The 27483-nt window shown below is 42.2% G+C and overlaps 1 protein-coding gene and 1 pseudogene across 1 annotated transcript; both read left to right on the forward strand.

Moving 5' to 3' along the window:
* The first annotated feature begins 648 nt into the window (after positions 1–648).
* clvs2 (clavesin 2) lies at positions 649–18002 on the forward strand. The gene is made up of 5 exons (XM_061901163.1): positions 649–1529; positions 5598–5772; positions 15285–15395; positions 15464–15696; positions 15853–18002. The coding sequence occupies exons 1-5, from the start codon at positions 1141–1143 to the stop codon at positions 15944–15946; spliced, it is 1002 nt and encodes a 333-aa protein (XP_061757147.1). The 5' UTR covers positions 649–1140; the 3' UTR covers positions 15947–18002.
* Positions 18003–22218: 4216 nt separating this feature from the next.
* LOC133553693 (uncharacterized) lies at positions 22219–25200 on the forward strand (annotated as a pseudogene).
* Positions 25201–27483: the final 2283 nt, after the last annotated feature.

Here is a 27483-nt window from a genome sequence, read left to right on the forward strand (position 1 = left end):
CTTTATCTCTTTTTTTCAACCAAAAATGCTTTGCTCAGATTAGGGGGTACTTGAATTAAAAAAAAATTCACAGGGGGTACATCACTGGAAAAAAGGTTGAGAACCACTGCACTAGAGAAAAGCGCTATATAAATATAATTCACTTCACTTCACATTTTACATGTAGTCAAGTCAAACGTTTTCTTCATGACATGCAGACACCAAATTTCAATTTGTGTCACAAATATTGGGCTCTTTTAAGTTAATCTAAATTGGAATTTCCTGTGATTAGTCATGGTCAACACAAATTTGTATTCTGATTTAACATTTTAACCATTTGACAGCAGTTACTATGTTGAAGTAAAATGAATGATCACATATTTATTTTTAGGGAACTTCAATCAGTGAATTTCTCTGTTCAGTAATTCAGATATATGTTTCATTGACTTGTCATTTAAAGAGCCTCCTCTTTCTCTCCATCATCATCCTCCTCCTTTCATGCCGCCTCCACTCTTCCTCTCTTTGTTTATGCAGGCTGGTACCTCACCCTCCTCAGCATCCTTTCTTCCCTCCCCCTCCCCTCCCTTAAAATCCCACATCTACCAGCTCCTCCCCCTCCCCATCCCCCACCCTCTCCTCCCAGCCAGTTGTCACTCACTTTCTGAGCGAACAGACGGCAGCAGCAGCAGCAGCAGCAGCAGCAGCAGCAGACGCTAATCCTGAGCGCCGCGCACCCCACCCAACCTCCACCCGACTAGAACAGAACCAGGGAACCCAGGGAGCAAAGCCCCACGGGCGGGGACACACCTGTGCGTTTGGACCAGAAGCGTAAAGTTGGCAAGCGGGATGATTTAAAGGCGGTACCGACGGCGAATGGAGACGAGGATGATGTAGCAGGTGCTGCCGCATCGCTCGGCCTCCTCCGCGGGAAAAGGTGATGCTGTCGATGCCATCGCACACAGAGGGAGGAAGAGCTTGCAGCATGGCAGGAAGCATCATCGATCTCCTAGAGCGGCGTCAATAAAGTTGAGTGATTGAGGATCATATGTTGCTGATGCATCCTCAGCACCTCGGGGGGGATTAGTTGCAGGCCTCCAGCTGGTTCTGAACCGGAGGCCCGCGAGGAGGGAGGAGCATTCCGTTTGGACCTCTTTCGCCGACATGACTCACCTGCAGGCGGGCTTGTCCGCCACCACCTTGGAGAAGGCCAAGGCGGAGCTCAAAGAGAACCCAGACACTCTCCACCAGGACATCCAAGAGGTGCGGGACATGATCATCACCCGGCCGGACATCGGCTTCCTCAGGACGGACGACGCCTTCATCCTCAGGTTCCTGCGAGCCAGGAAGTTCAACCACTTTGAGGCGTTCAGGCTGCTGGCCCAGTACTTTGAGTACCGCCAGCAGAACCTGGACATGTTCAAGAACCTGAAGGCCACGGACCACGGCATCAAGCAAGCCCTCAGGGACGGCTTTCCCGGCGTGCTGTCCAACCTGGACCGACACGGCAGGAAAATACTGGTTCTGTTCGCCGCCAACTGGGACCAGAGCAGGTAACACACACACACACACACACACACACACACACACACACACACACACACACCTGCACTGTATGACATGTACTAATTGGCATCCATTGGTACCATTTTCTCTGGCATTGGGGTTTCGGATACTGTATATATTCGTGGCACCTTGCAATCTAATGTTGGGGTACCATCCACTAAACTACACCCCCTCTCCAGCTACTGAAATATTCTCTGACACTCAGTGGCCTAGTGGTTAGAGCAGGGGTCGGGAACCTTTTTGGCTGAGAGAGGTATACAAGCCAAATATCTTTAAAATTATTTCCGTGAGAGCCATATAATTTTTTTTTTTTTTTAACACTAAATACAACTATACGGGTGCATTTTTAAGAAAGAGCAGCATTTTTAGAGTATAATAAGTCTCTTATTCTTTTTAATAACATCGTTATTCTGAGGCTAACCAACAATAAATAAAACACTTCTTAACATTAATGCGACTTCTTGAACAGGTGCGGTAGAAACCGGATGGATGGATGAAAATGCATGAGAATGTTATATTTATTTAAAACGTTATTTTTGACACTGTGATTACCAGCGGAATTATTCATTACTTATCGTGCTAAGCAATGCCAGCTAAGATTTATCTGAGAGCCAGATGCAGTCATCAAAAGAGCCACATCTGGCTCTAGAGCCATTGGTTCCCTACCCTGGGTAAGAGTTTCCGCCCTGAGATCGGTAGGTCGTGAGTTCAAATCCCGGCCGAGTCATACCAAAGACTATTAAAATGAGAGCCATTACCTCCCTGCTTGGCACTCAGCATTAAGGGTTGGAATTGGGGTTTAAATCACCATAAATGATTCCCGGGCGCGGCACCACTGCTGCCCACTGCTCCCCTCACCTCCCAGGGGGTGAACAAGGGTGATGGGTCAAATGCAGAGAATAATTGCAGCCACATCTAGTATGTGTGTGACAATCATTGGTACTTTACTTTATCCTTTAGCTACCATGTACAGTAGAGATTTTTGACAACCTAATATTGTGCCAGCACAAAGTGTACCCACTTTTTGGTACCACACCACTGGGATGCGATGTACTAGGGATGTTCCAATTCTGATACCAATACCGATCACATATATTAACGGTACATTTTTCATGTATTTATGGAGAGTGCTGTTGAAAGTTGAACAATACAGACACAATATTTAAATTAGTTACTTTTTTTTTTAAATTACAGACGTTTGAGCAAATCAGCGGTAGAAAATGGATGGATGTTTGAGCAAAACAAGGCCGATTGTAAATAAATGTAGAAACTACTATACTATTTTAAAATATTTGTTTTTTTCCCCCTCAAAGTCCTCTTGTGTCCAGGGAATTGTTCCTTGAATTTTAAATATTAACAAAAAAAAAATAGCCTTTTTTCAGAAAATGAAAATATCGACCAAAATCCTTCTAGTATCGATCATATGCTGATACTGCCCATTGTATCGACACTACAGTTTTATGGGTGGATCCGCTCTCCCCTTGTGTGTATGCCTGGCTGCTACATATCAACTAACATTGCTGTACTATCCTCTCTTTAACTCTAATTCATCTACTTATTTATTTCCTGTTAATAACTTCTTACTTTCTACGACACTACATTAAGTTTTCTAAGGAATTATTTTTGGTTTAGAGTTTACTTAGCAGTGAGCCAACTATTAGCCCGCCTGTTCCTGGTTTGCTTTCGGAGTGCAACATGTTTAGCCTTCTCCTCCAGTGATAATGTTACATAAGACACAAAGAAAATCAGTTTATTTGCTGTAATGTCGGTGATTATTATTCATCTTTTTAATGAGTATGGAGACATATAATCAGCTGCTAGCCTCTTGTCAGCTGAGGGACTACAAATAAATAATATCAGTCAGAGGGTGTTGGCATTAAATGGTAAATGGTTATCGATCCATTGTGGTGAAGAAGGAGCTGAGCCGGAAAGCAAAGCTCTCAATTTACCGGTCGATCTACGTTCCCATCCTCAGCTGTGGTCATGAGCTTTGGGTCATGACCGAAAGGACAAGATCACGGGTACAAGCGGCCGAAATGAGTTTCCTCCACCGGGTGGCAGGGTTCTCCCTTAGTGATGTGAAGTGAATTATATTTATATAGCGCTTTTCTCAAGTGACTCAAAGCACTTGACATAGTGAAACCTATATCTAAGTTACATTTAAACCAGCGTGAGTGGCACTGGGAGCAGGTGGGTAAAGTGTCTTGCCCAGGGACACAACGGCAGTGACTAGGATGGCTGAAGCGGGAATCGAACCTGCAACCCTCAAGTTGCTGGCACGGCCACTCTACCAACCATGCTATACCGCCCCAACCGAGCTATACCGCCCCAGTAGGGTGAGAAGCTCATCCCATCTGGGAGGAGCTCAAAGTAAAGCCGCTGCTCCTCCACATGAAGAGGAGCCAGAGGAGGTGGTTCAGGCATCTGGTCAGGATGCCACCCGAACGCCTACCTAGGGAGGTGTTTCGGGCACGTCCGACCGGTAGGAGGCCATGGGGAAGACCCAGGACACTTTGGGAAGACTATATCTCCCGGCTGGTCTAGGAACACCCTGGGATCCCCCGGGAAGAGTTGGACGAAGTGGCTGGGGAGAGGAAAGTCTGGGCTTCCCTGCTTAGGCTGCTGCCCCCGCGACCTGACCTCGGATGAGCGGAAGAAGATGGCTGCACGGATGGATGGTTATACTTGTATAGCTATAACTATAACTTAGATTTATATCGTGCTTTTCTAAACACTCAAAGCGCTCACAGAGAAGTGGGACTCTTCATTCATTCACACCTGGTGGTGGTAAGCTACATCTGTAGCCACAGCTGCCTTGGTGTAGACTGACGGAAGCGTGGCTGCCAGTTTGCGCCTACGGCCCCTCTGACCACCACCTATCATTCATTCATCATTCATTCACCAGTGTGAGCGGCACCGGGGGCAAAGGGTGAAGTGTCCTGCCCAAGGACACAACGGCAGCAATTTTTTGGGATGTCAGTAGGTGGGAAGCGAACCTGCAACCCTCAGGTTTCTGGCCGGCTGTTCTACCCACTACGCCATGCCGCCCCGCCCACATAGCGCTTTTCTACCTTTTTTTAAGGAACTCAAGGCGCTTTAAGACTATTTTTCTCCATTCACACACTGATGGCGGGAGCTGCCATGCAAGGCGCTAACCAGGACCCATCAGGAGCAAGGGTGAAATGTCTTGCTCAAGGACAAAACAGACGTGACTCAGATGGTAGAAGGTGGGGATTGAACAAATATCCCTCAGATTGCTGGCACGGCCACTCTCCCAACTTCGCCGCGCCGTCCCCAAAAATAAAATGGGTAATTACCGGCAATCGATCACACTATATCTATCTGTGACTGAGCGATAAGCACATCTCTACTGTGTATTTGACTACTTTTGGTACCCGACAGGTGAAGCATTACCTTTTTTTGGCCACCCCTACGCCAAATAATTTTATTCTCAGGCTTTGGATCAATCAACTTTGATTGTCCTAGAAGACGTTTTGTCTATCATCCGAGGAGGCTTTCAGTTCATGCTCAAACTCAGTAGTACCTCAGTAGTACCGCTGTAGTCTGAGGAGATGGTGCAGGATTCAAGTATTTGACCTCAAAGGTAGAAGTATACCCTAACACAGCGGTTCGCAGAAAAAAAAAAACTTTCCAGGTACCACCATAATGACCAACATTACAATACAGCCACATAGTAGGCCTAAGTATTCATTAAAACAAGGCAAATATTGTTGGCCACTGTAACATTGCACACCGTTTGACCAGTAACACTGTTTGCAAATTCGAAAATAAAACACTGTACTTTAATCAAGTGAATATTTGCGTACTACTAGCTGGAGTCCCACACACCTACCACCGTTTGAGAATCTCTCCCCTTACTAGAATAATTCTTCTCTTCCGCGATTGAAAGGGAGTTTCTTACTGGCCTCATTCCAATGCATGGAGTGAGGAGCAAAACGTCTTCTGGAACAATCTGAACAGTCTAGTTGTGCCTAATACTGCGCCATTGTTTGGAACACACATGCTATTGCGTAGCTAATGCCATCTTGCCTCAGGTACACGTTTGTGGACATCCTGAGATCCATCCTGCTGTCCCTGGAGGCCATGATTGAAGACGCTGAGCTGCAGGTGAACGGCTTCATCCTCATCATCGACTGGAGCAACTTCACCTTCAAGCAGGCATCCAAACTGACGCCCAGCATGTTGAGACTCGCCATCGAGGGGCTGCAGGTAAGGAATAGTCCATTCCAGGGTCGAACTGCAGCCCTCTTCAGCCACTCGTCGCCATGACGATGCTGCACCGTGTTAGTTTTCAGCCATGTAAAGACAACTGCGTAGCATGAAAGCCGTGTTTAAATTTTTCCGCTGATGCTTGACGCGTCTGTAGCAATAGGAATTGGGTAATGCTCAACTGTCCAGTTTGTATACAGTGGGGCAAAAAAGTATTTAGTCAGGCAACAATTGTGCAAGTTCTCCCACTTGAAATGATGACAGAGGTCTGTAATTTTCATCATAGGTACACTTCAACTGTGAGAGACAGAATGTGAAAAAAAATCCAGGAATTCACATTGTAGGAATTTTAAATAATTTATTTGTAAATTATGGTGGAAAATAAGTATTGGGTCACTTCAAACAAGGGAGATCTCTGGCTCTCACAGACCTGTAACTTCTTCTTTAAGAAGCTCTTCTGTCCTCCACTCGTTACCTGTATTAATGGGACTTGTTTGAACTCGTTATCTGTATAAAAGACACCTGTCCACAGCCTCAAACAGTTAGACTCCAAACTCCACAAAGGCCAAGACCAAAGAGCTGTCGAAGACAATAATTGTAGACCTGCACCAGACTGGGAAGAGTGAATCTACAATAGGCAAGCAGCTTGGTGTGAAAAAATCAACTGTGGGAGCAATTATCAGAAAATGGAAGACATACAAGACCACTGATAATCTCCCTCGATCTGGGGCTCCACGCAAGATCTCCTCCCGTGGGGTCAAAATGATCATGAGAATGGTGAGCAAAAATCCAAGAACCACACGGGGGGACCTGGTGAATGACCTGCAGAGAGCTGTGACCAAAGTAACAAAGGTTACCATCAGTAACACACTACGCCGACAGGGAATCAAATCCTGCAGTGCCAGACGTGTCCCCCTGCTTAAGCCAGTGCATGTCCAGGCCTGTCTGACGTTTCCCAGAGAGCACATGGGAGAATGTCATGTGGTCAGATGAAACCAAAATACAACTTTTTGGTATAAACTCAACTCGTCGTATTTGGAGGAAGAAGAATACTGACTTGCATCCCAAGAACACCACACCTACTGTGAAGCATGGGGGTGGAAACATCATGCTTTGGGGCTGATTTTCTGCTAAGGGGACAGGACGATTGATCCGTGTTAAGGAAAGAATGAATGGGGCCATGTACCGTGAGATTTTGAGCCAAAACCTGGTTCCATCAGTGAGAGCTTTGAATGGTTGACCAAATACTTATTTTCCACCATAATTTACAAATAAATTCTTTAAAATTCCTACAATGTGAATTCCTGTATTTTTTTTACATTCTGTCTCTCACAGTTGAAGTGTACCTATGATGAAAATTACAGACCTTTGTCATCATTTTAAGTGGGAGAACTTGCACAATCGGTGGCTGACTAAATATGTTTTGCCCCACTGTAGTCATTGAAAGACAGAACACGCTGAAACAGCGTCTTCTAACCAGTTAAAGTGACACCGCCTCCCTTGCTTCTTCCCGTCACCACCGTTCTTCCACCAGCATAAAGACAAGATTATTAGTATTGTAGCCTCCAGTGAGGCACAGCAGGTGAATAGTGCGCAGGATCCAACCCAATCCAGTCATAATCCTGCAGGATTACAATGTTGTTAAGGGATTGAAAAATGACTGTAAAACATATCCGGATTGTCCTCTTGATGAAAATGCGAAATAAAAGCGGTCGTGAGTTTAGAGTTCACATACCAAACCAAAAGGGGGGCAGCATTTTCTGCTGCTGTCATGCAAAAGAAAGGAAAAAGAATGTTGACAATGTAGTGTTATCTCAAATCCATGACTGTCATTGTACACTCAAACACAATATGTACCCACTTCTTCTTCACTCCATTTTGATATTGTATTGTAACCACTCCTGTTAGTGCCAAGATGGCGACTACCAGATCAGTGGCCTTGTGGTTAGAGTGTGTGCACTGAGACTGGGAGGTTGTGAATTCAAACCCTGGCCGAGTCATACCAAAGACTACAAAAAAGGGGGCCCTTTATCTCCCTGCTTGGCACTCAGCATCAAGGGTTGGAATTGGGGGTTAAATCACTAAATGATTCCTGAGCAAGGCACATGCTGCTGCTCACTGCTCCCCTCACCCCCAGGGGGTGAACATGGTGATGGGTCAATTGCAGAGGACACATTTCACCAAATCCAGTGGGTGTGACAATCATTGGGACTTCTTGAGGGTGGCGAGTGTCCATCATTGCGCATTCACCGTTCTATACTGGTGGATCGCAAACCGGTTTTTGATAGTTCTCTATTTGAAAGCTGCTGTCCCAGAAAAGACCAACACAGTTTGTTAGTAGTAACTCAATAATTAAAGGGTCCCTATGATTGTTTTATTCACAATCCAGCGGTCTAGATCAGTGATGCACAATTTGTGGTACGCGGCTTCCATCTAGCGGTACACTAAATAATCACTTAATATTCAAAAACAGTGTTACTCTTCAAACTGTGTGTAATGTTACAGTGGCCAAAATATGAAATACGCTTGTTAAATAAAACCTCTGTCTTGTTTTTAAATGGATATTTAGGCCTACTACGCTACCATATTTTTGGTGCTAAGTTTGAAGAGTCAAGTGTTTTTGGAAGTGTTACTGAAATATTTTGAGAACCATTGGTCTAGGTAAGATGTATTGGATATGATTTGCTCCAGACACTAATATAACCCACTTTCTGAGTCGGTCTGCCAAATGTTTGTTTATGGAGGCCTTCTCAGATTGCAAATGAAACCACACCACACCCTCACCAAAATGTTCATCATTTATCTTTGCAAAATGTTTCCTGTTTGAATATATATCTTCAAGTCATAACTTGTATCTTTTTTCCCCAGGCATGGTTGAAAATAATTCCAAAAACATTATATAGATTCACCCAGTCACAACTTTAGGTATACCTGCACACTCTCCGATCGATTGAGACTGCATAAAAAAGGTGCTTATATCAGCATCTATCACTGCGTATCACATGTCGGTGTTATTATTCGCACTCTGAGATTACATGAAATTAATACTTTACTAAATGTCCAAATTAATACGTCCACCTCACTGTGACATCACAACGTAGCCAGACTGCAAGACCCAGCGAACAAAGACATTCAAACCTGCGAGCAAGCTCACGCCAAAATGAATGAACCTAATGATTGGACGCCTTCACATTGTTTGACGAGATTATCCATCATTGTTACAACATTCTTAAATCAGAAAAGACAAATGTCATTCTAGGCCCACTTTACAATGTTAAATGGGCCGGTTCTGTTTTTTGAGTAGTTGGTCTGCAATTTTCATCATAGGTACACTTCAACTGTGAGAGACAAAATGTGAAAAAAAAAATCCAGGAATTCACATTGTAGGAATTTTAAAGAATTTATTTGTAGATTATGGTGGAAAATAAGTATTTGGTCAACCATTCAAAGCTCTCACTGATGGAAGGAGGTTTCGGCTCAAAATCTCACAATACATGGCCCCATTCATTATTTCCTTAATGAAAATCGTCCCGTCCCATCAGCAGAAAAACAGCCCCAAAGCATGATGTTTCCACCCCCATGCTTCACAGTAGGTATGGTGTTCTTGGGATGCAACTCAGTATTATTCTTGCTCCAAACATGACGAGTTGAGTTTATACCAAAAAGTTCTATTTTGGTTTCATCTGACCACATGACATTCTCGCAATCCTCTGCTGTATCATCCATGTGCTCTCTGGCAAACTTCAGACGGGCCTGGACATGCACTGGTTTAAGCAGGGGGACACGTCTGGCACTGCAGGATTTGATTCCCTGTCGGCGTAGCGTGTTACTGATGGTAACCTTTGTTACTTTGGTCCCAGCTCTCTGGTGTCCTTCGACAGTTCTTTGGTCTTGGCCATAGTGGAGTTTGGAGTCTGATTGTTTGAGGCTGTGGATATGTGTCTTTAAACAGATAACGAGTTCAAACAGGTTCCATTAATACAGGTAACGAGTGGAGGACAGAAGAGCTTCTTAAAGAAGAAGTTACAGGTCTGTGAGAGCCAGAGATCTTCCTTGTTTGAAGTGACCAAATACTTATTTTCCACCATAATTTACAAATAAATTATTTAAAATTCCTATAATGTGAATTCTTGGATTTTTCCCCCACATTCTGTCTGTCACAGTTGAAGTGTACCTATGATGACAATTACAGACCTCTGTCATCATTTCAAGTGGGAGAACTTGCACAATTGTTGGCTGACTAAATACTTTTTTGCCCCACTGTACACATGGATTGTCTAATTAATTTTCTGATGTGGAAGTGTTGGAAATTGCTAAAGCTTTGCGCTAGTGCATGGATGCAAGTTTCAATGTAAATTAGCATCGAGCTAGCGTAGTTGTTTAAATACATTTCATGCATGTTGAATATCACAGAGAAATTATACTAGTAAAAATGTACATGCTTTATTTCTGTATGTTAAGAGCCTGTTGTCTGTGTGTTGAGCTAGCAAGTAGAGCGCATAGGTTAGAGGGAGCGGCACACAATACTTTGAGGATTCAAACCGAATTAACCTGAAATATTAATTTAACTTGTTTTGTCCTGAAACACCATGTTATTTTGCCCTATCACCAATTCAAACTTAAAAAATTCAAAAGTATTTGAATTATTAGATTTTTGACAGGTCACTGCTTGTCATTCAGAAGTGCTTGTAAGTCCTGCAGTCAAAGCGTTGCTTTATATGCAGCAAATCTCACATTACACAGAAATACTCAATATCACTTCTCCGTGAACACACTCAAAAAACTAAGTCGTATACTCAAAAGAGACACAGCCATTGTATTTTACATTTATTCGTGAAGATGCTAAAGTTGCAAATGTGCTAACAACAAGAACATGTGGTTTAGACCTTGTCCTTCTTTGTTCTCTGGTTCTCATTCCCCCTCCCCCCAGTCTTTTTTGCCATCATAACCCTCACACACACTTCTCTCCATCATTGTTCACCTGATGTCTCCGGAATGTTCCAACCAGAGTTGGTGTTAATGGAGAATATTCTGAAATAGTTCCTCCTTTTTTCATCATCATCATCATCATCATCATCATCTTGCATGACGCAATATGCTTTGTTATAACCCCCCCATCCTTAGAACCTCTCGCCATATCCCACCCTCCCTGCGTTCCCACGGCAACCAGCTCGACTGCCTGGCTGTCTGTTCTGGTCTTTCTTCCAGATGGGCTGGGCTTTCTTGTGTGTGTTGCAGTATGCAAGTTGGTGTGTGTGATGTTTTATGCATCGCTTGACTCGTCTTTCATTTATGAGCTTTGGATGATGTTGTGACGTTTAACCAGCTTCTATGTGGAAACAAGCGCTGCCAGCCATTAAAAGGTGAAGGCAAAATTTAATAGAATTCATGATGAACATGATTTCAATTCAAACAGTGCAAACCACCCATTAGTGATGTTGACATTGTCCTCACAGTAAGTCACATGAGTAAACTAGAAGAGCCAAATAAAGGTAGAACAGGAGGCTATGAAACAGGGCAAACGAGAGACACGTGTATGGACTAGAACGGCATGTTGACCGCTGTCTGTCTTTAACCGCCGACAGCATGTGCGATTTCACCGCATTGACGCCTATTGTGCAAAATTTAAAGGTCTGCAGAACCTTTGGGCTTACTGTTGACAAGCGTTAACCAGGTTTTTAAATGTCCGTCAGCCAGCTAATTCTGCTGGAATTAGCTTTTTTCCTGACATGTATTCCTTTTTTGCGCTTTTGCCACATCATGTCCACGTAAACAGGACACGGCATTCCAAGCATCCGGTGCCCTGAATCTGCGCACTGGCCGTAGACAACAGACAAATAAAGGGTCCGATCGTTACACTGTCATAAGGACAAAAAAGTAGGAAAATATCCGACATGCAGGATTATTAGCATCAAAATAAACCCTAATTTGCCATGTGATGAGGTGGCGACTTGTCCAGGGTGTACCCCGCCTTCCGCCCGAATGCAGCTGAGATAGGCTCCAGCACCCCCCGTGACCCCAAAAGGGACAAGCGGTAGAAAATTAATGGATAAATCCTCATTTAGTTGCAAAAAATATGACTTACAAATGATGGATAGAGTATGTCATCGTCTCAGTAGTCCCAGAATAAATATCCAATTAACAGGTTTATAGGTCTAACTTAATTTAAAGAGAAGATCACCTATAGCAACTGTTAGCGTGTGCATGTAGTCGCTGGATATTGCTAACAAGTCCACAAATGACACTATCCTCCCATTCAGTCAATGATAGTTGACGACAAGAGGTCTCACTCCCTTCGTTTTATTCCCACTATGGAACAGACATGGTCAGGTGATAAAGCCGATACACAGAGTGAACTCTCTTGCTGCCTGTAACATTTGGAAAGACTGATGAGACACAGGTGCTTGTAACATCTAGAAAGCATTATGAGACACAGTTGCTGGTAAGACTGATGAGACACAGGTGTTTATAAAATGTGAAAAGACTGATGACATGGGTGCTTGTAAGTGACTGATGAGACACAGGTGCCTGTAAGATCAGAAAAACTATCAAGACACAGGTGCTTGTACCACCTAGAATGACTGAGACACAGGTGCTTGTAACATTTAGAAAGACCGATGAGACACAGGTACTTGTAAAATCTGGAAAGCATTATGAGACAGACTTGTTGGTAGGAGGACAATGAGACACAGGTGCTTGTAAGACCTGGAGAGACTGATAAGACAGAGGTGCTTGTAAGAGCGCGATGAGACAGGGGTGTTTGTGAAAGACTGATGAGACAGGTACTGTACTTGTGACATTCTGAAAGACTTATGAGACACAGGTGCTTGTAAAAGACTGTTGAGACACAAACGTTTGTAACATCTGGAAAGACTGATGAGACATAGGTGATTGTAACAATAAAGATATATTAGAAGAAAGTGACACAGGCAGCTTTACTGTGACGGGGACTGATGAGACACAGACGCAGGGAAGACAAGGACAGACTGATGAGACACAGGTGCGCGGAGCACAGGGTTTTTGAGATTAATCCCTGACTGATGTGACCCATAAAGACATGTAACATGAGGGTGGTCGACTAGGACACACTGATGAGAAACAGGTGGGTTTAAATGTGCGAACATTTGATGAGACACGTGTATAAAATACAAGGATGGATTAACACAGATGGGCAGTATAGCCAGCCAGGATAGGCTGATAGGACACAGCTGCGGGGAAGACCAGGACAGATTGGTGAGACAAAGGCTCACCTCACACTAGCTGAGAGGAAACAGTAAGACACAGGTGTGACGAAGACAAACTGATGAGACAGTTGGGCTTAATGCACAGTAGAGATGCGCGGTATGCGGTCTCATCCGCGGAGTCCGCGGGTAAACCGCGGGTCGGGCGGTTGACATCAAGAAAAAATAGATTTTAATTAGATTCGGGCGGGTGGCGGTTGAACCATCCGGAGATATTTGACATACTTGGTTCTGGGATCGGTATCCTTTGCCATTCAAAGAGCCATTTAAGACCCGTGTCATAAAGCGAATAACTCAATAGGAGACGCTATTATTCTCTTGAATGACTACCGGCAGTCACCCAGATAATAAGTATTGGTGCGTGCTATGAAGCCATTGGCTTTGTCGCCTTCTACAACATGTACGATCTGCTTGTCAGTCCAGCATTGTGTTGTGTGTGACCTCCGCGGTAACACACGACTGCAAGGCATACTGGGTGACACAGAGTACACTAATGGTTGTGATATAAACAATTTTAACACTCTTAGTAATATGCGCCACGCTTTGAAGCCACACCAATTAAGAACGACAAACACATTTCGGGAGAACAACCTCACAGTAACACAACATAAATGCAACACAACAAATACCCATAATCCTTTGTATTCATGACACTTCCTGACTATTTTATACACCCCAAACCCCGCCACCTCCCCCCCACCTCCGTGCATCGGTAAGGTGGGTGGGATTGGGGGCGCGGGGTGTAAAATATATTAAGGAAGTGTCATGAATACAAAGGATTATGGGTATTAGTTGTGTTGCGTTTATGTTGTGTTACTGTGAGGATGTTCTCCCGAAATGTGTTTGTCAATCCTGTATTGTGTGGCTTCATAGCGTGGCGCATATTACTAAGAGTGTTAAAATTGTTTATATCACAACCATCAGTGTACTCTGTATCACCCAGTATGCCTTTCAATCTCATACGTGTGATTGCGGAAGCGGTACACAACATGTTGCAGGACCAACATTCGGTTCGTACATGTTGTTGAAGGTGTCAAAGGCAATGGATTCACAGCACGCCCATATTCTTGTAATCAGGATGAACGCTATTGAAAAGTCGCAAGAACATTAGCGACTCCAATTGACTTCATTACTCTGTGAGACAGGTTTAAATATCTCTGTGAATGGTAAAGGTGGCCAACCTCTGATGTAATTCAGCGGGCGGTTGGCGGGCGGATACGGTCCTGATAAAATGATGGTTCGGGTGGACGGCGGGTGGATGACGATTGTGGTGACGCGGATGCAGATGATCTAATTGCCTATCCGCGCATCTCTAATACACAGCTAGACTGATGACACAGGTGTGTGGATTGCTGGGTTTTCAAGTTTGATTGCTGACCCAGAAAGACAGTTGAGGCATCAATTAGGGCAGAGTGATTAGGCAAAGGTAAAACTAAAGGCTGGTGCTTAAAAAACTGCTACACATAGACTGTCCATGGTGGAATGTAGGTTGGCTGCGTCTTGATGTGCGTCCTGCTGCTGTCACTTATCGTCTGTCCAAAGAGGAGCTAACATGTCCGCCAGTCAAGAAGAAAGAAAAAAGCTCTTCTTTCTTAGGAGGTAAAGTGCAGCCTGAGGGGAAATATTTGTTCAATTGAAAAAGCTTTGGTGGGACAACTAGGACTTCTGTCTTATAAGCAAATATAAATATCAAGCATGGTCTTTCAAAAACATCATAATTTTTGTCTTCTTGTGAGGGCACAGACATTACAATCACCTTATATTACCGTCAACCTGTGAGGTCACCTGCAGCTAATGTCCCAAAATAGAAGAGTCCATGCTGAGACAACATTGTTGGCGCTTGTTTGTTTTTAAAACTGGTACTTTGAGACAATCACCTTAGACTTTTAGACTGCTACATATTCAACCAGTCGTCTTCTGTTTTACTTCCATATGTCCTTCATGTTTGTTTACCAAAATCCCCGTGCTTGCTTCTTTAAACCACCAAATTTCTCTTGAGTTCTAAAGGTTGTGGCACATTCTATCCCTCCCAAACTCCACAAGTTAAAAAGTAATTTTTACTCAGAAGTCTGAAACTGTACAAAAGCATGTCCTTCTCAGTTTTAGATTAAATCTGCAAGGACTAATCTGATTCACCAGCACAGGAAGTCCATTTTTAATGTGGTATGATTTCCCATCTTGTTGAGACTTCATAACGTCCGTCCAGGAATACAAACCGTGGATAAACGACTGCCTCAGACGTCTATCAGCGTTCTCTCTGTGTTGTGACAGGACAGTTTTCCTGCCAGGTTTGGAGGGATCCACTTTGTGAACCAGCCGTGGTACATCCATGCTCTCTACACCGTCATAAGACCATTCCTCAAGGACAAAACCAGAAAGAGGGTTAGACCACACCATCTTTGCTAAATCTTTTCAAAGGACATCGTCTACATGAATGTTGTCATCTTCAGATCTTCATGCACGGCAACAACCTAAACAGCCTCCACCAGCTGATCAACCCTGAGATCCTACCTTCAGAGCTGGGAGGCATGATGCCGCCCTACGACATGGGCACGTGGGCCCGCACGCTGCTGGAGCACGCCTATGACGAGGAAACTGAATATTGTCCAGAGTCCTACACGCTCTCGGTGCAAGACCTGGAGAGAGACCTGGAGAAGGACTCGTCTCCAAAAACAATGAAGAGGTGAGTTGACAGACACAAAATTAGCCTTCCATGGACAAAGTGTCAACAAATTCTGATTAGTGCTACCACAAGGACTGCAAAGTGTATTTTTATTACACTGTACATGTAATATTTCGTGAGCTGATGCTAACGTGCTAACATTCTGTGTCCTTGCAGGTCTCAGTCAGTGGTGGAGCCGGGCGTACTAAAACGTCCAGACAAGGTGAAGCGTGACGAAGACAACTTGCAGCCGCTGCTCTCGCTCGATTAAAAAGCAGCTGGTAGAATTCCAGAATCCTCAGCAGGACAGAGTCAAGCGTCCTCTTTCGAAAGTCTGGGGATGCACCTCAACGTCCCACAATGAGCTTCTGCTGATTGACTTCCATGTCAATATTTGAAAAGTGCCAAGTTTGGAAAACTCGAAAAGATTTTTTTGAAACTCTTCTGTCCTCAGGAAGAACAAGCTCAAGATACAACACAACAAAAAAAGAGATATTTGAAAAAGCTTTCTTTGTTCGAGGATTTTCAAAAGTTCGGCTCAGGATCGGCAGAAAGAACATTTACCTTCCTGGAGATCAGAGACAGAATAACGAACAAAAGTCCTTTTACAGAACATCACTGATATTGTCATTGTCTTCTTCATTTTTACTACAACCAGGAAGTTGTAGTCCAACTGCTGTAGGCTATTAGCAATTATTGACTGAACCAACCTAAAAGGGTGTTTTTATGTATAGAAAAATCATTCACATTTTTATTTTTCATAATCAGTGTTAAATAGACGCTAAAACCAAAACTAGCTACTCGTTTGTAAATATAAACGTGTTAGCATCAGCTGCTAGCAGAGTGCTCCTCTATTCTCAACTCTCGTCAAAGCAGATTAAATTATTGGTGAATTCTACATTTCTGAAAATGTTTATATTTATTACAGGCGCACACTTTTAACAAAAACATTACGATACAAAATTAAATTGGCTGAAATGTTGTCAGTATTTACAGTTAGCGTCTTTCATGTTGTGATGACTATTCACACAGTGTTAGTGACGGTTTCCAAAAAGTGTTTATTCCCAACATTTAAAAGAATATTCCACTCCAATCATTTTACTGTAAACCCAGCTGGAAGACAGGCTAAATTCAGTAGCTTGTTTTCTCGTGATTCAATTCCGCTGTTTGCGCTTAATGTTGATTGACATCCTGTCCAAAGTCCACCGCTGACTTGAGCGACAAGGTGACAAGTGAATGTTGAAACCATTAAACGTAACATGGATGTAACAACTAATGTATTTATTATGTTACTTTCATTGATAAATATCACCTTTTACAGCCACTGTAGATGCTTCCAGTTTCTAGGATACAATGTTTACATTCAATAAACATCACTCAGTCACTAAAGCTCACCTGGCGAAACGCTTAAAATGTCGAAAGTATTTATTTTATTGAGCTGCTGCGTCGTCTTTCATGCTCCCAGTAATGTAAGCGAGAAGGAAACGTTAACGTTCTTTATCGACGATGCAGATTGTGGTTACACGGGGCCAAATTTGTCATGTGACTCACCACTGCCTCTTCGGGTGGACAGTGGTATTGTAAGCAAGGGCAGGCGGCCGTAACTTGCTTGTTTGTAACTTATGTAAAGAAACACAGCAGGTAAATATTTTTACTTCTATGACAAATACACTTTATCACACTGAAAGTTTCATTTATTTTTTGTTTTTCAACATTTGAATGAAAAGTGCTTGTTTAATGAAGAAATATGTTTTGATGGAATATCCCAGCAACTCAAATAAGATATTGTTAAAACAACTGTTCTAGCGAACTTGTGTCTTTATGAGAAAAGCACATCAAATGTGTTTTTTTGCTCCATCGTGTAAGCAGAGACGCTGGTTTGTTGCTGCGTAATGAGAATGATTTTGGGAGAAATTGAGCTGTAAATACAGAATGTTATCTTTTATTTTTGGTCTTCCAGAAATACAGTGAAAAGTCACACAGAAGTGATTGTTTAGAAACACAAACATGGACATTGTTTCACATAATGTATCATATTTCACTAAATGTATTCATTATTCACATTGTTCTTATTAAAATGAAAGATGTGTGTACGTCTACTTGGCCTCATAACTACACAATCCAACAAACATTCATAAGACAAAGGTTTATTCTGCAATTAGAAGCTGATTCGGGCTCATTGAGTTTTATTTTGACGTGTTACCAGTTACAGTTTTTATTTAAAAAAAAAAACAGCTGTCACCATAGAAACAAAGTTGTTATTCGCATTATTTACCATGAATTGATTAACGTGGACTCCGACTTAAACAAGTTGAAAAACGTATTCGGGTGTTACCATTTAGTGGTCAATTGTACGGAATATGTACTGAACTGTGCAATCTACTAATAAAAGTATCAATCAATCAATCAAAAACCAAAGTTTGCACTAATGCAATCATAATATATAATAATAATAGTCCAAGTAATCCTTTCAAACGCAATGAATGCGGTATTTTGTTTCACTATTTTAATCAGAATGTCACAAACTTGAAATTATACTAAAATGCAAAGCAATAACATTTAATTTCAAGCTTTGTAAACAAAAATGGACTTCAATAAACACTGAACATCTTGAAGTGCACTTTTTTGATAGTTGGAAAAACTGAGTCAGTGGTTAGTTTTGTTGTCTTTACTTTCCAACATATTTGGCACACTTGCTCATTTGTCCGTGTTGATAGACTTTTCTTACTCACTTGTTTGAAGCCCAAATTTTCCCAAACCAGACATTTGGCTTTTCTCCTCCTATTTTTACTATTGTTTCTTTGCAGTGCTTTTCCAGTGATGTTGCTCGGTTTTTGATGTAGAGAGTCCCCGGGAGCCACAATTGAGGATTTGCGTGTGTCCCGACTAAAAGGGAGTGTTTTTAAGCAGATACCCAAGATGGTGCTAACTTTCCAAAGTGTTGTAAGCATTATATCCTGCCCTTTTATGCACGTAATGAAGTAACTATACATAAATCGTGCATGCGCATTGGCCTTGTGTTTTCATACCTAATCATAGAGATTTGGATGGCGAACGGTAGCTTTCATTGTTTTTATATTCTGTCATAACAAAATGACTGAAAATAGTTTGTTGCTTCTCTTGGACTGCTTTTGTGTAGGCGAGTGAGAAGACATGACAATGGTGTTCTTGTTATATTTTTGGGTTTAAAAAAAATCCATATATAATCCAAATATACATACATATATATATATATACATATATATATATATATATACACATATAACTTCCTGGAGATCAGAGACAGAATATATACACAGAATATATATATATATATATATATATATATATCTACATATTGCGCTCTACCACGGTATCGAGCACTATTCTCTGGATAATCCAATCAAGACATATACATATATATTATATATATATTTATAAACATACACACATATACATACATGTATATATACACACATACACAATACTATATATTGTATGTAGTATATATACACACGTATATATATATATATATATATATATAGATATATAGTATATATATATCTATATATATATATATATATATACAAACACATATACATAGATATATAAACATATACATACACATATATATATATATATATATACACATATATATATATATATATATGCATATATACATACATACATATAGATACACATACATATATATATATATATATAAACATAAACACACACGTGTGTGTGTAATATATATATATATATATATATATATATATACACACACACACACACACACACACACACACACACACACGTATATATATATATACACATTCATATATATATATATACACCTGTATATATATGCTTATATATACATATATATACTCTATACATATACACGAATGTATACATATACAGTGGGGCAAAAAAGTATTTAGTCAGCCACCGATTGTGCAAGTTCTCCCACTTAAAATGATGACAGAAGTCTGTAATTTTCATCATAGGTACACTTCAACTGTGAGAGACAGAATGTGAAAATAAAATCCAGGAATTCACATTGTAGAAATTTTAAAGAATGTATTTGTAAATTATGGTGGAAAATAAGTATTTGGTCAACCATTCAAAGCTCTCAATGATAAAAGGTGGTTTTGGCTCAAAATCTCACGATACATGGCCCCATTCATTTTTTCCTTAACATGGATCAATCGTCCTGTCCCCTCAGCAGAAAAACAGCCCCAAGGCATGATATTTCCACCCCCATGCTTCACAGTAGGTGTGGTGTTCTTGGGATGCAACTCAGTAGAGATGCACGGTTTGCGGTGTCATCCGGTCGGGCGGGTGACATGACGAAAAAATAGATTTTAATTAGATTCGGGTGGGTGGCGGTTGAACCATCCGGAAATATTTGATATGCATGGTTCTGTGATCGGTATCCTTTGCCAATCAAAGTGCCCTTTAAGACCCGTGTCATAAAGCGAAGAAGACAATAGGAGACGCTATTGATTTTATTCTCCTGAATGACTGTCGGTAGTCACACGGATAATAAGTATTAGAGCGTGCTATGAAGCCATTGGCTTTGTCGCCTACTACAACATGTACGATCTGCTTGTCAATCCAGCATCATGTTGTGTGTGGCTTCTGCAGACACACGCACACGACTGCAAGGCATACTGGGTGAACAAATACCCATAATCCTTTGTATTCATGATAATTCCTGACTATTTTATACACCCCACTAGCAGCAAACCCCGCCACCTCGTGCGTCGGTAAGGTGGGCGGAGTTGGGGGCGCGGGGGTGTAGAATATATTCAGGAATTGTCACGGATACAAAGGATTATGGGTATTTGTTGTGTTAATGTGAGGATGTTCTCCCGAAATGTTGTTGGGTGTGGCTTCACAGCATGGCGCATATTAGTAAGTGTTAAAGTTGTTTATATCACAACCATCAGTGTACTCTGTATCACCCAGTATGCCTTTCAATCTTGAACGTGTAATTGCGGAAGCTGCACACATCATGTTACCGGCCCAACAATCGGTTTGTACATGTTGTTGAAGGTGTCTAAGGCAATGGCTTCACAGCACACCCATATTCTTGTAATCAGGATGAACGCTATTGGATAGTCGCGGGAACGTTAGCGGCTCCAATTATCATCATTACTCTGTGAAACAAGTTTAAATAGCTCTGTGAGTGGTAAAGGCGGACAACCTCTGATGAATTTCAGCGGGCGGATGGCGGGCGGGTACGGTCCTGATAAAATGTTGGTTCGGGTGGACGGCGGGTGGATGACAACATTGGTGATGCGGATGATATAATTGCCTATCCGCGCATCTCTACAACTCAGTAGTCTTCTTCCTCCAAACACGACGAGTTGAGTTTATACCAAAAAGTTCTATTTTGCTTTCATCTGACCACATGACATTCTCCCAATCCTCTGCTGTATCATCCATGTATCCATTTTGGTATAAACTCAACTCGTCGTGAAATCCACACTCTTTTGCCCAGTTGGGTTGTGTTAACACCACCTCACCACGTGGTTTAGCATGTTAGCTATAGCAAGTGTGTGGCAATTTGAGTCAATAGGTGAGAGATTTAGGAAGTGGGTGAGTGCCACTACCGCTGGATACTCTACAAAAGTAGAGTGCAGCTACCATACAACAAAAGGTACTGCTTCTCCACAGCACTCCCTACCTCCATGTACTGCTTCCATAAATATTTACAATGGTGAATTTTAAAGTGCCTCATCAGATATTTAGTATTGACGCTTGTCTTTTTGTCTCTTGGTGGAATTTGTGGAGAAGTTGTGCAATATTTCTTTTTCTGACAGTTAAAAAATCTGTAAATAAAACCCCACACCAGTGACTGCCATGTTGCTTTTCTCTGTAAACAACAGGCCATGCGCGCAGTATCATGACATGCGGCCATATCGTAAGGGGTAGAGGGGTTTGAGGTACCAAGCCTCAAGACAAGCCAACATAGAGACTAACGGCAATCACGGTGATCTATGTGATGTCATAATTGCCATTTTCGGTCGATAATTAACGGCAGCCGATATGATCATGCATCACTACTTACAACAAAAAAAGACATCTATTGAGCTTAAGAATGTTTTGTTTGTGTTAAAATCAGCACTTTTGATAACTTTAATGATCCGTGGCCTGGATCATGTTTTGTTTAGTCATGTTCTGTTCTGTCTCACGCTGCTGGTAGGGTGGGCTTGCAACAGTTTCATTGCTTGTAGCTGGTGCGGCTCTCACTATACAGTAGCAGGAGTTGACTGGGCTTGACGTGCCGAGACAGCTTGTACACGACCCTATGTCTGTCTGGTCTCACGTGGTATGAGACTGTAACCCATTACCTGGAAGACAATAGACCAGGCGAGGGGACTAACAAGTCAACTCTAAACTTCTTGAAACCAGAAATGGTGGAAGGTTAGGCATGGGGCTAGCAACACCAACCCATAAAAACTCCTTGCTACAGAAACATTGACGAAAACCAAAAAATCCAAAAGTCTTGGAAAGGAAGTCTCTTCGCTTACACAAACCAAAGAAAAAATGACGATGCGCTCGGAAAATCGTAAGGAGACGGTGCGTCTGATTCTTCTGACCCCTAGACACTCCACTAACATCGCAACATGGAATGTCAGGACCATGTATGCAGGAGGAAAGACAGCAGTTATAGCAGAAGAGATGAGGAGTTACAGAATATCTCTCATGGGTCTGTGCGAAACCAGATGGCTCCAGTTGGGGTAGGTTAAACTGGCAAGTGGTGAGTTCATACTATATTCAGGGCACCCATTAGACTGCACCACATACAGATGGTGTAGGGTTCATGCTATCCAAAGAAGCTCAGAGGGCCCTCATCAGTTGGGAACCCATCAACTCAAGGATCATTACTGCAAAATTCCATACCACGCATAAGAAAATTAACCTCCAAGTAGTACAATGCTATGCCCCTACCAACGAAGCAGAGGATGAAACGAAGGACAACTTTCACAATCTTCTATACCACATTCTTCAGAAAAAGAAAGGAAAGGACATCATGGTCTTAATGGGGGACATGAATGTGAAAATAGGAGGAAATAACAATGGCTATGAGCTGATAATGGGAACGCAAGGACTTGGAACAATGAATATAAACGGTGAAAGGTTTGCTACAGCATGTGCAGACAACAGCTTGGTTATTGGAGGTTCCATTTTCCCACACAAGGACATCCACAAAGCAACATGGGTTTCTGCCAACCACACAACTGAAAACCAGATTGATCATATCTGCATTAACCGGAAATGCAGGCACTCACTGCTTGATGTCAGAGCGAGAAGAGGAGCTGACGCTGCATCTGACCACCACCTAGTCACAGCAAGGTTCCAGTTGACATTGAAATGCATTAAACAAAGAGAAGGGAGGATCAAATTCAACATACAACAATTCCAAGATGTAGGCACCTTGGAACTATACCAAGTCACATTACACAACCGGTTTCAAGCACTACAGGACCAGACAACACAAGCACCAGGAACTGTAGAAGGGATTTGGGAAGGTTTGAAGACCACATGGAAGGAGACCTGTGCAGGAGTGGTAGGGAGAAAAAAGTCCACAAACAAACCTTGGCTATCCACAGAAACCCACAGGAAAGTTAGTGAGAGAAGGGAAAAAAAGGAGGTAGTAATTGATGCAGAACGAGAGCAGAAAAGGCAGCAGCACAGAGAGAATATGAAGTAGTAAACAAGGATGTGAAGAAGAGTGTCAGAAGGGACAAAAAGAAGTACATCGAAGATTTAGCACAGCAGGCAGAGGAAACAGCAGGAAAGAATAGTCTGAAAGAACTCTATCAAACCACAAAGATGCTCACCTGCAAATTTAAACAAGCCCAAATGCATATTAAAGACACCAATGGTACACTCCTCACAACCAAGGAAGATCAACTCCAGAGATGGACTGATCACTTTCAAGACCTACTCAACAGAGAGCCCCCTCAACTGACTGCAGATATCCCACCAGCTCCAATCATGCTTGAAATAAACAGCAACCCCCCTACCAAACTGGAAATCAGGAAGGCCATCAAAGCCCTGAGAGCAAGAAAGGCAGAAGGGCCAGATGAGCTACCAGCAGAAGCTCTCAAAGCAGATATCGAAACATCCTCCAGTATGCTTTTCCATCTCGTGCAAGCTATCTGGGAGAAAGAAAAGGTCCCATCAGACTGGAGAGATGGCAACATCATAAAGATTCCCAAGAAAGGAGACCTCAAGGAGTGTAAAAACTACAGGGGAATTATGCTCCTCTCAACGCAAGGGAAGGTGCTCAACCACATAGTACTAGAAAGGATGCGGAAATTGGTCGTTGCACAACTGAGGGAAAACCAGGCTGGTTTCAGAATTGGAAAATCTTGTGCTGACCAAATTGCCTCCCTCAGGATTATAATAGAACAATCCATGGAATGGAAATCACCGGTATATATTAATTTCATAGACTTTAAAAAGGTGTTTGACAGTGTCGACCGTGAGACACTGTGGAAGCTGATGGCACACCATGGCATCCCACCTAAACTCATCAACATCATCAAGAGCACCTACCAAGGAATGCGATGTGGTGTCCTACATGACGGATGGCCATCGGAGGCCTTCGAGGTCCTGACTGAGGTGCGGAAAGTATGTCTGCTCTCGCCTTTCCTTTTCCTCCTCTGTATTGACTGGACCATCAACCAAACAACCAAAAACAGCAAAACCGGCATTCAGTGGAGCCTTACCGAACAACTGGAGGACCTAGACGATCTAGCTCTCCTGGCTCACACTCACCAACAGATGCAGGACAAATCACAATAACTACAAAGAGCTGCTGCATTTCTTGGGCTTAAGATCAATTCACAAAAAACAAAGGTTTATGCGTATCAATAACAAGAACAATACACCAATAACAATGGACCATAATCAATTAGAAGAGGTAGTCAGTTTTACATACTTGGGAGCATAATCAGTGTAGATGGAGGGGCAGATGAAGATGCCAAATCCAGAATAGAGAAAGCAAGAACATCATTCAAAATGCTAAACAAAATATGGAGAGCAAAACACATTTCTCTCAAAACCAAACTGAAAATATTTACCTCAAATGTCAAATCCATCCTGCTGTACGGATCAGAAACATGGAAAACCACCAATAGCATACTCACTAAACTTCAGACATTTGTAAACCGTTGCCTCCGTCGGGTCCTAGGAGTCTACTGGCCAAACACCATCACCAATGCCAACCTGTGGGAACTCACCAAACAAGAACCAGCGGAATTGCAAATCAGGAGAAGGAAGTGGAGCTGGATAGGCCACACACTCAGAAACCCCAATAAATCAATAACCAAACAGGCACTAACATGGAACCCACAGGGAAAAAGAAACAGAGGGACACCAAGAACAACATGGAGAAGAAGCACAGAACAGGAGATGAGGGCTGAGGGGCTGTCATGGCAACAACTCGACCGTAGGGCACAAGACCGGAATGGATGGAAGGCTTTCGTCGGCGGCTTATGTTCCTCAGGGAATACTAAGGCCTAAGTAAGGAAGTATTTTCTGTTTAGTTTTGGATTCCCTTAGTTTCTGTTTTGTGCACACCTGGATTTGTATTGGTTACCATGGGTGCTGATTGGTTTCACCTGCCTCTGGTTATTGTTCGGCTTGCTTACCTGCTGCCGAGCACTAATCAGAGAGCTATTTATTCACCTTTCTCGCCACGCTCCGTCTGGCTTCATTGTTTGCTACATGCAACTGTTATGTTTGGTTATTCCTGTTTCTCGACTCTGGAATCCTGTGCTAAGTTTTGTTCTTTAGCGTTTCTCGTGCGATCGGCATGCGTTTTTTTGTTTGTTTTCTGACGTTTTGTATGTTCCTACCAGCACGCTTCGTCCGGAGTAGTCCGTCTGCATCCGGGGAGAGCGAAACCTCAGTAACATGTGACCCCTATGTGACAATAACTTATTTTAGTGGTACAGGAACTATTTTGTTTTCATTGGAATTCTAGTAATTTATTTTAGTACCATTTGCATTGCTCCAAAAATGTTGTTTAATGCAAAAATTTTGGAAAAATAGTGATACAATAAATACAAAGACATACATTCTTTAAAGATGGGACCCACTGAATTTTCCAGGTGTCCTGGGAACTCACTACATTGAAACTTATCAACATTACTGTACTTGCAGATAACGCCAATATAGTAAATGAACAAAAATAAAATGATCACAAAAGACCAGAGGCGTAGAAACGGGCTCAACACCAGGGCCTTTTCCACAAAAGGTTCAAGGACTTTTGGTTCCTTAAAACCTCTGTTTCCTGGAACTAAAGGTTTTTATAGAAGTGTGTGGTTTGTGTTTTCACCGCATTTCACAGTTCAGGGTAGTTTATACAAATCACCGCATTTCACAGTTTAGGGTAGTTTATACAAATCAGGCTGATGACGTATGGAGGAGTGGTTTACTATATTCATATACTGATACCTTGAAAATAAACAATATTAGGTCAGATTTATTCCACAAAAATGTAATTGAAATACAAACCAATAATTTACAAAAATGATACGATTTAAAAAAAAAGGAAAGTGTAACGAGATGTTCTTAAAGGCCTACTGAAACCCACTACTACCGACCACGCAGTCTGATAGCTTATATATCAATGATGAAATATTAACATTGCAACACATGCCAATACGGCCGGTTTAGTTTACTAAATTGCAATTTTAAATTTCCCGCGAAGTGTCTGTTGAAAACGTCGCAGAATGATGACGTTTATGTTGACGCGTGCTTGTGACCGTATTGGTTGTGGCGCACATTCTATACCAACACCACTCACGGCTAAAAGTCGTCTGCTTTAATCGTATAATTACACAGTATTTTGGACATCTGTGTTGCTGAATCTTTTGCAATGTGTTCAATTAATAATGAAGACTATAAAGAAGAATGCTGTTGGTGGAAAGCGGTGGATTGCAGCTGACTTTAGCAACCAAAACACAGTCGGTGTTTGTTTGTTGTGAAGCTTTAATATGGAACAGAGCGGTCAAGCGAACATGTTTCTCTACCACATGTCAACCGGCAGGTTTCGGTGAGAAAATTGTGGTAATAAGTCGGCTCTTACCGGAGACATGAGCGGAGCTTGTGTCGTTCTTCCTGCAGCAGCTGTCAAAGAGGCAGCTGCGACTTTCTCGGCTCCTGCATGGCTTCCATCAGAGACACTGGCGGTCACCACACCTCTCCGACTTTCAGGTATGACTTTATAATCTCACTAAAACACTAGTCACACAATAAGCAGATAAGGGATTTTCCAGAATTATCCTAGTAAATGTGTCTAATAACATCTGAATCGCTCCCACTGCCTTTGCCTTTTTTTTGTTTTTCTAGGGCTTCACTCTAACTTTCCTCATCCACGAATCTTTCATCCTCGCTCAAATTAATGGGGAAATCGTCACTTTTGCGGTCCAAATCGCTTTTGCTGCTGGTGGCTATGATTATAAACAATGTGAGGATGTGAGGAGCCCTACAACCCGTGACATCACGCACACATCGTCTGCTACTTCTGGTACAGGCAAGGCTTTTTTATTAGCTACCAAAAGTTGCGAACTTTATCGTCGTTGTTCTCTACTAAATCTTTTCAGCAAAAATATGGCAATGCCGCGAAATGATCAAGTATGACACATAGAATGGACCTGCTATCCCCGTTTGAATAAGAAAATCTAATTTTAGTAGGCCTTTAAAAAGTCAGGCTTTTGTCCGCTATGTCCAACAGTCAGAAAGTTGTCCTCTCTGTAAATGATGAATTCATGAGGGTCAGACAATTATTTTTGTTCCATT

The sequence above is a fragment of the Nerophis ophidion genome, linkage group LG05 (genome assembly GCF_033978795.1).
Source record: "Nerophis ophidion isolate RoL-2023_Sa linkage group LG05, RoL_Noph_v1.0, whole genome shotgun sequence".
Classification (NCBI taxonomy): domain Eukaryota; kingdom Metazoa; phylum Chordata; class Actinopteri; order Syngnathiformes; family Syngnathidae; genus Nerophis; species Nerophis ophidion.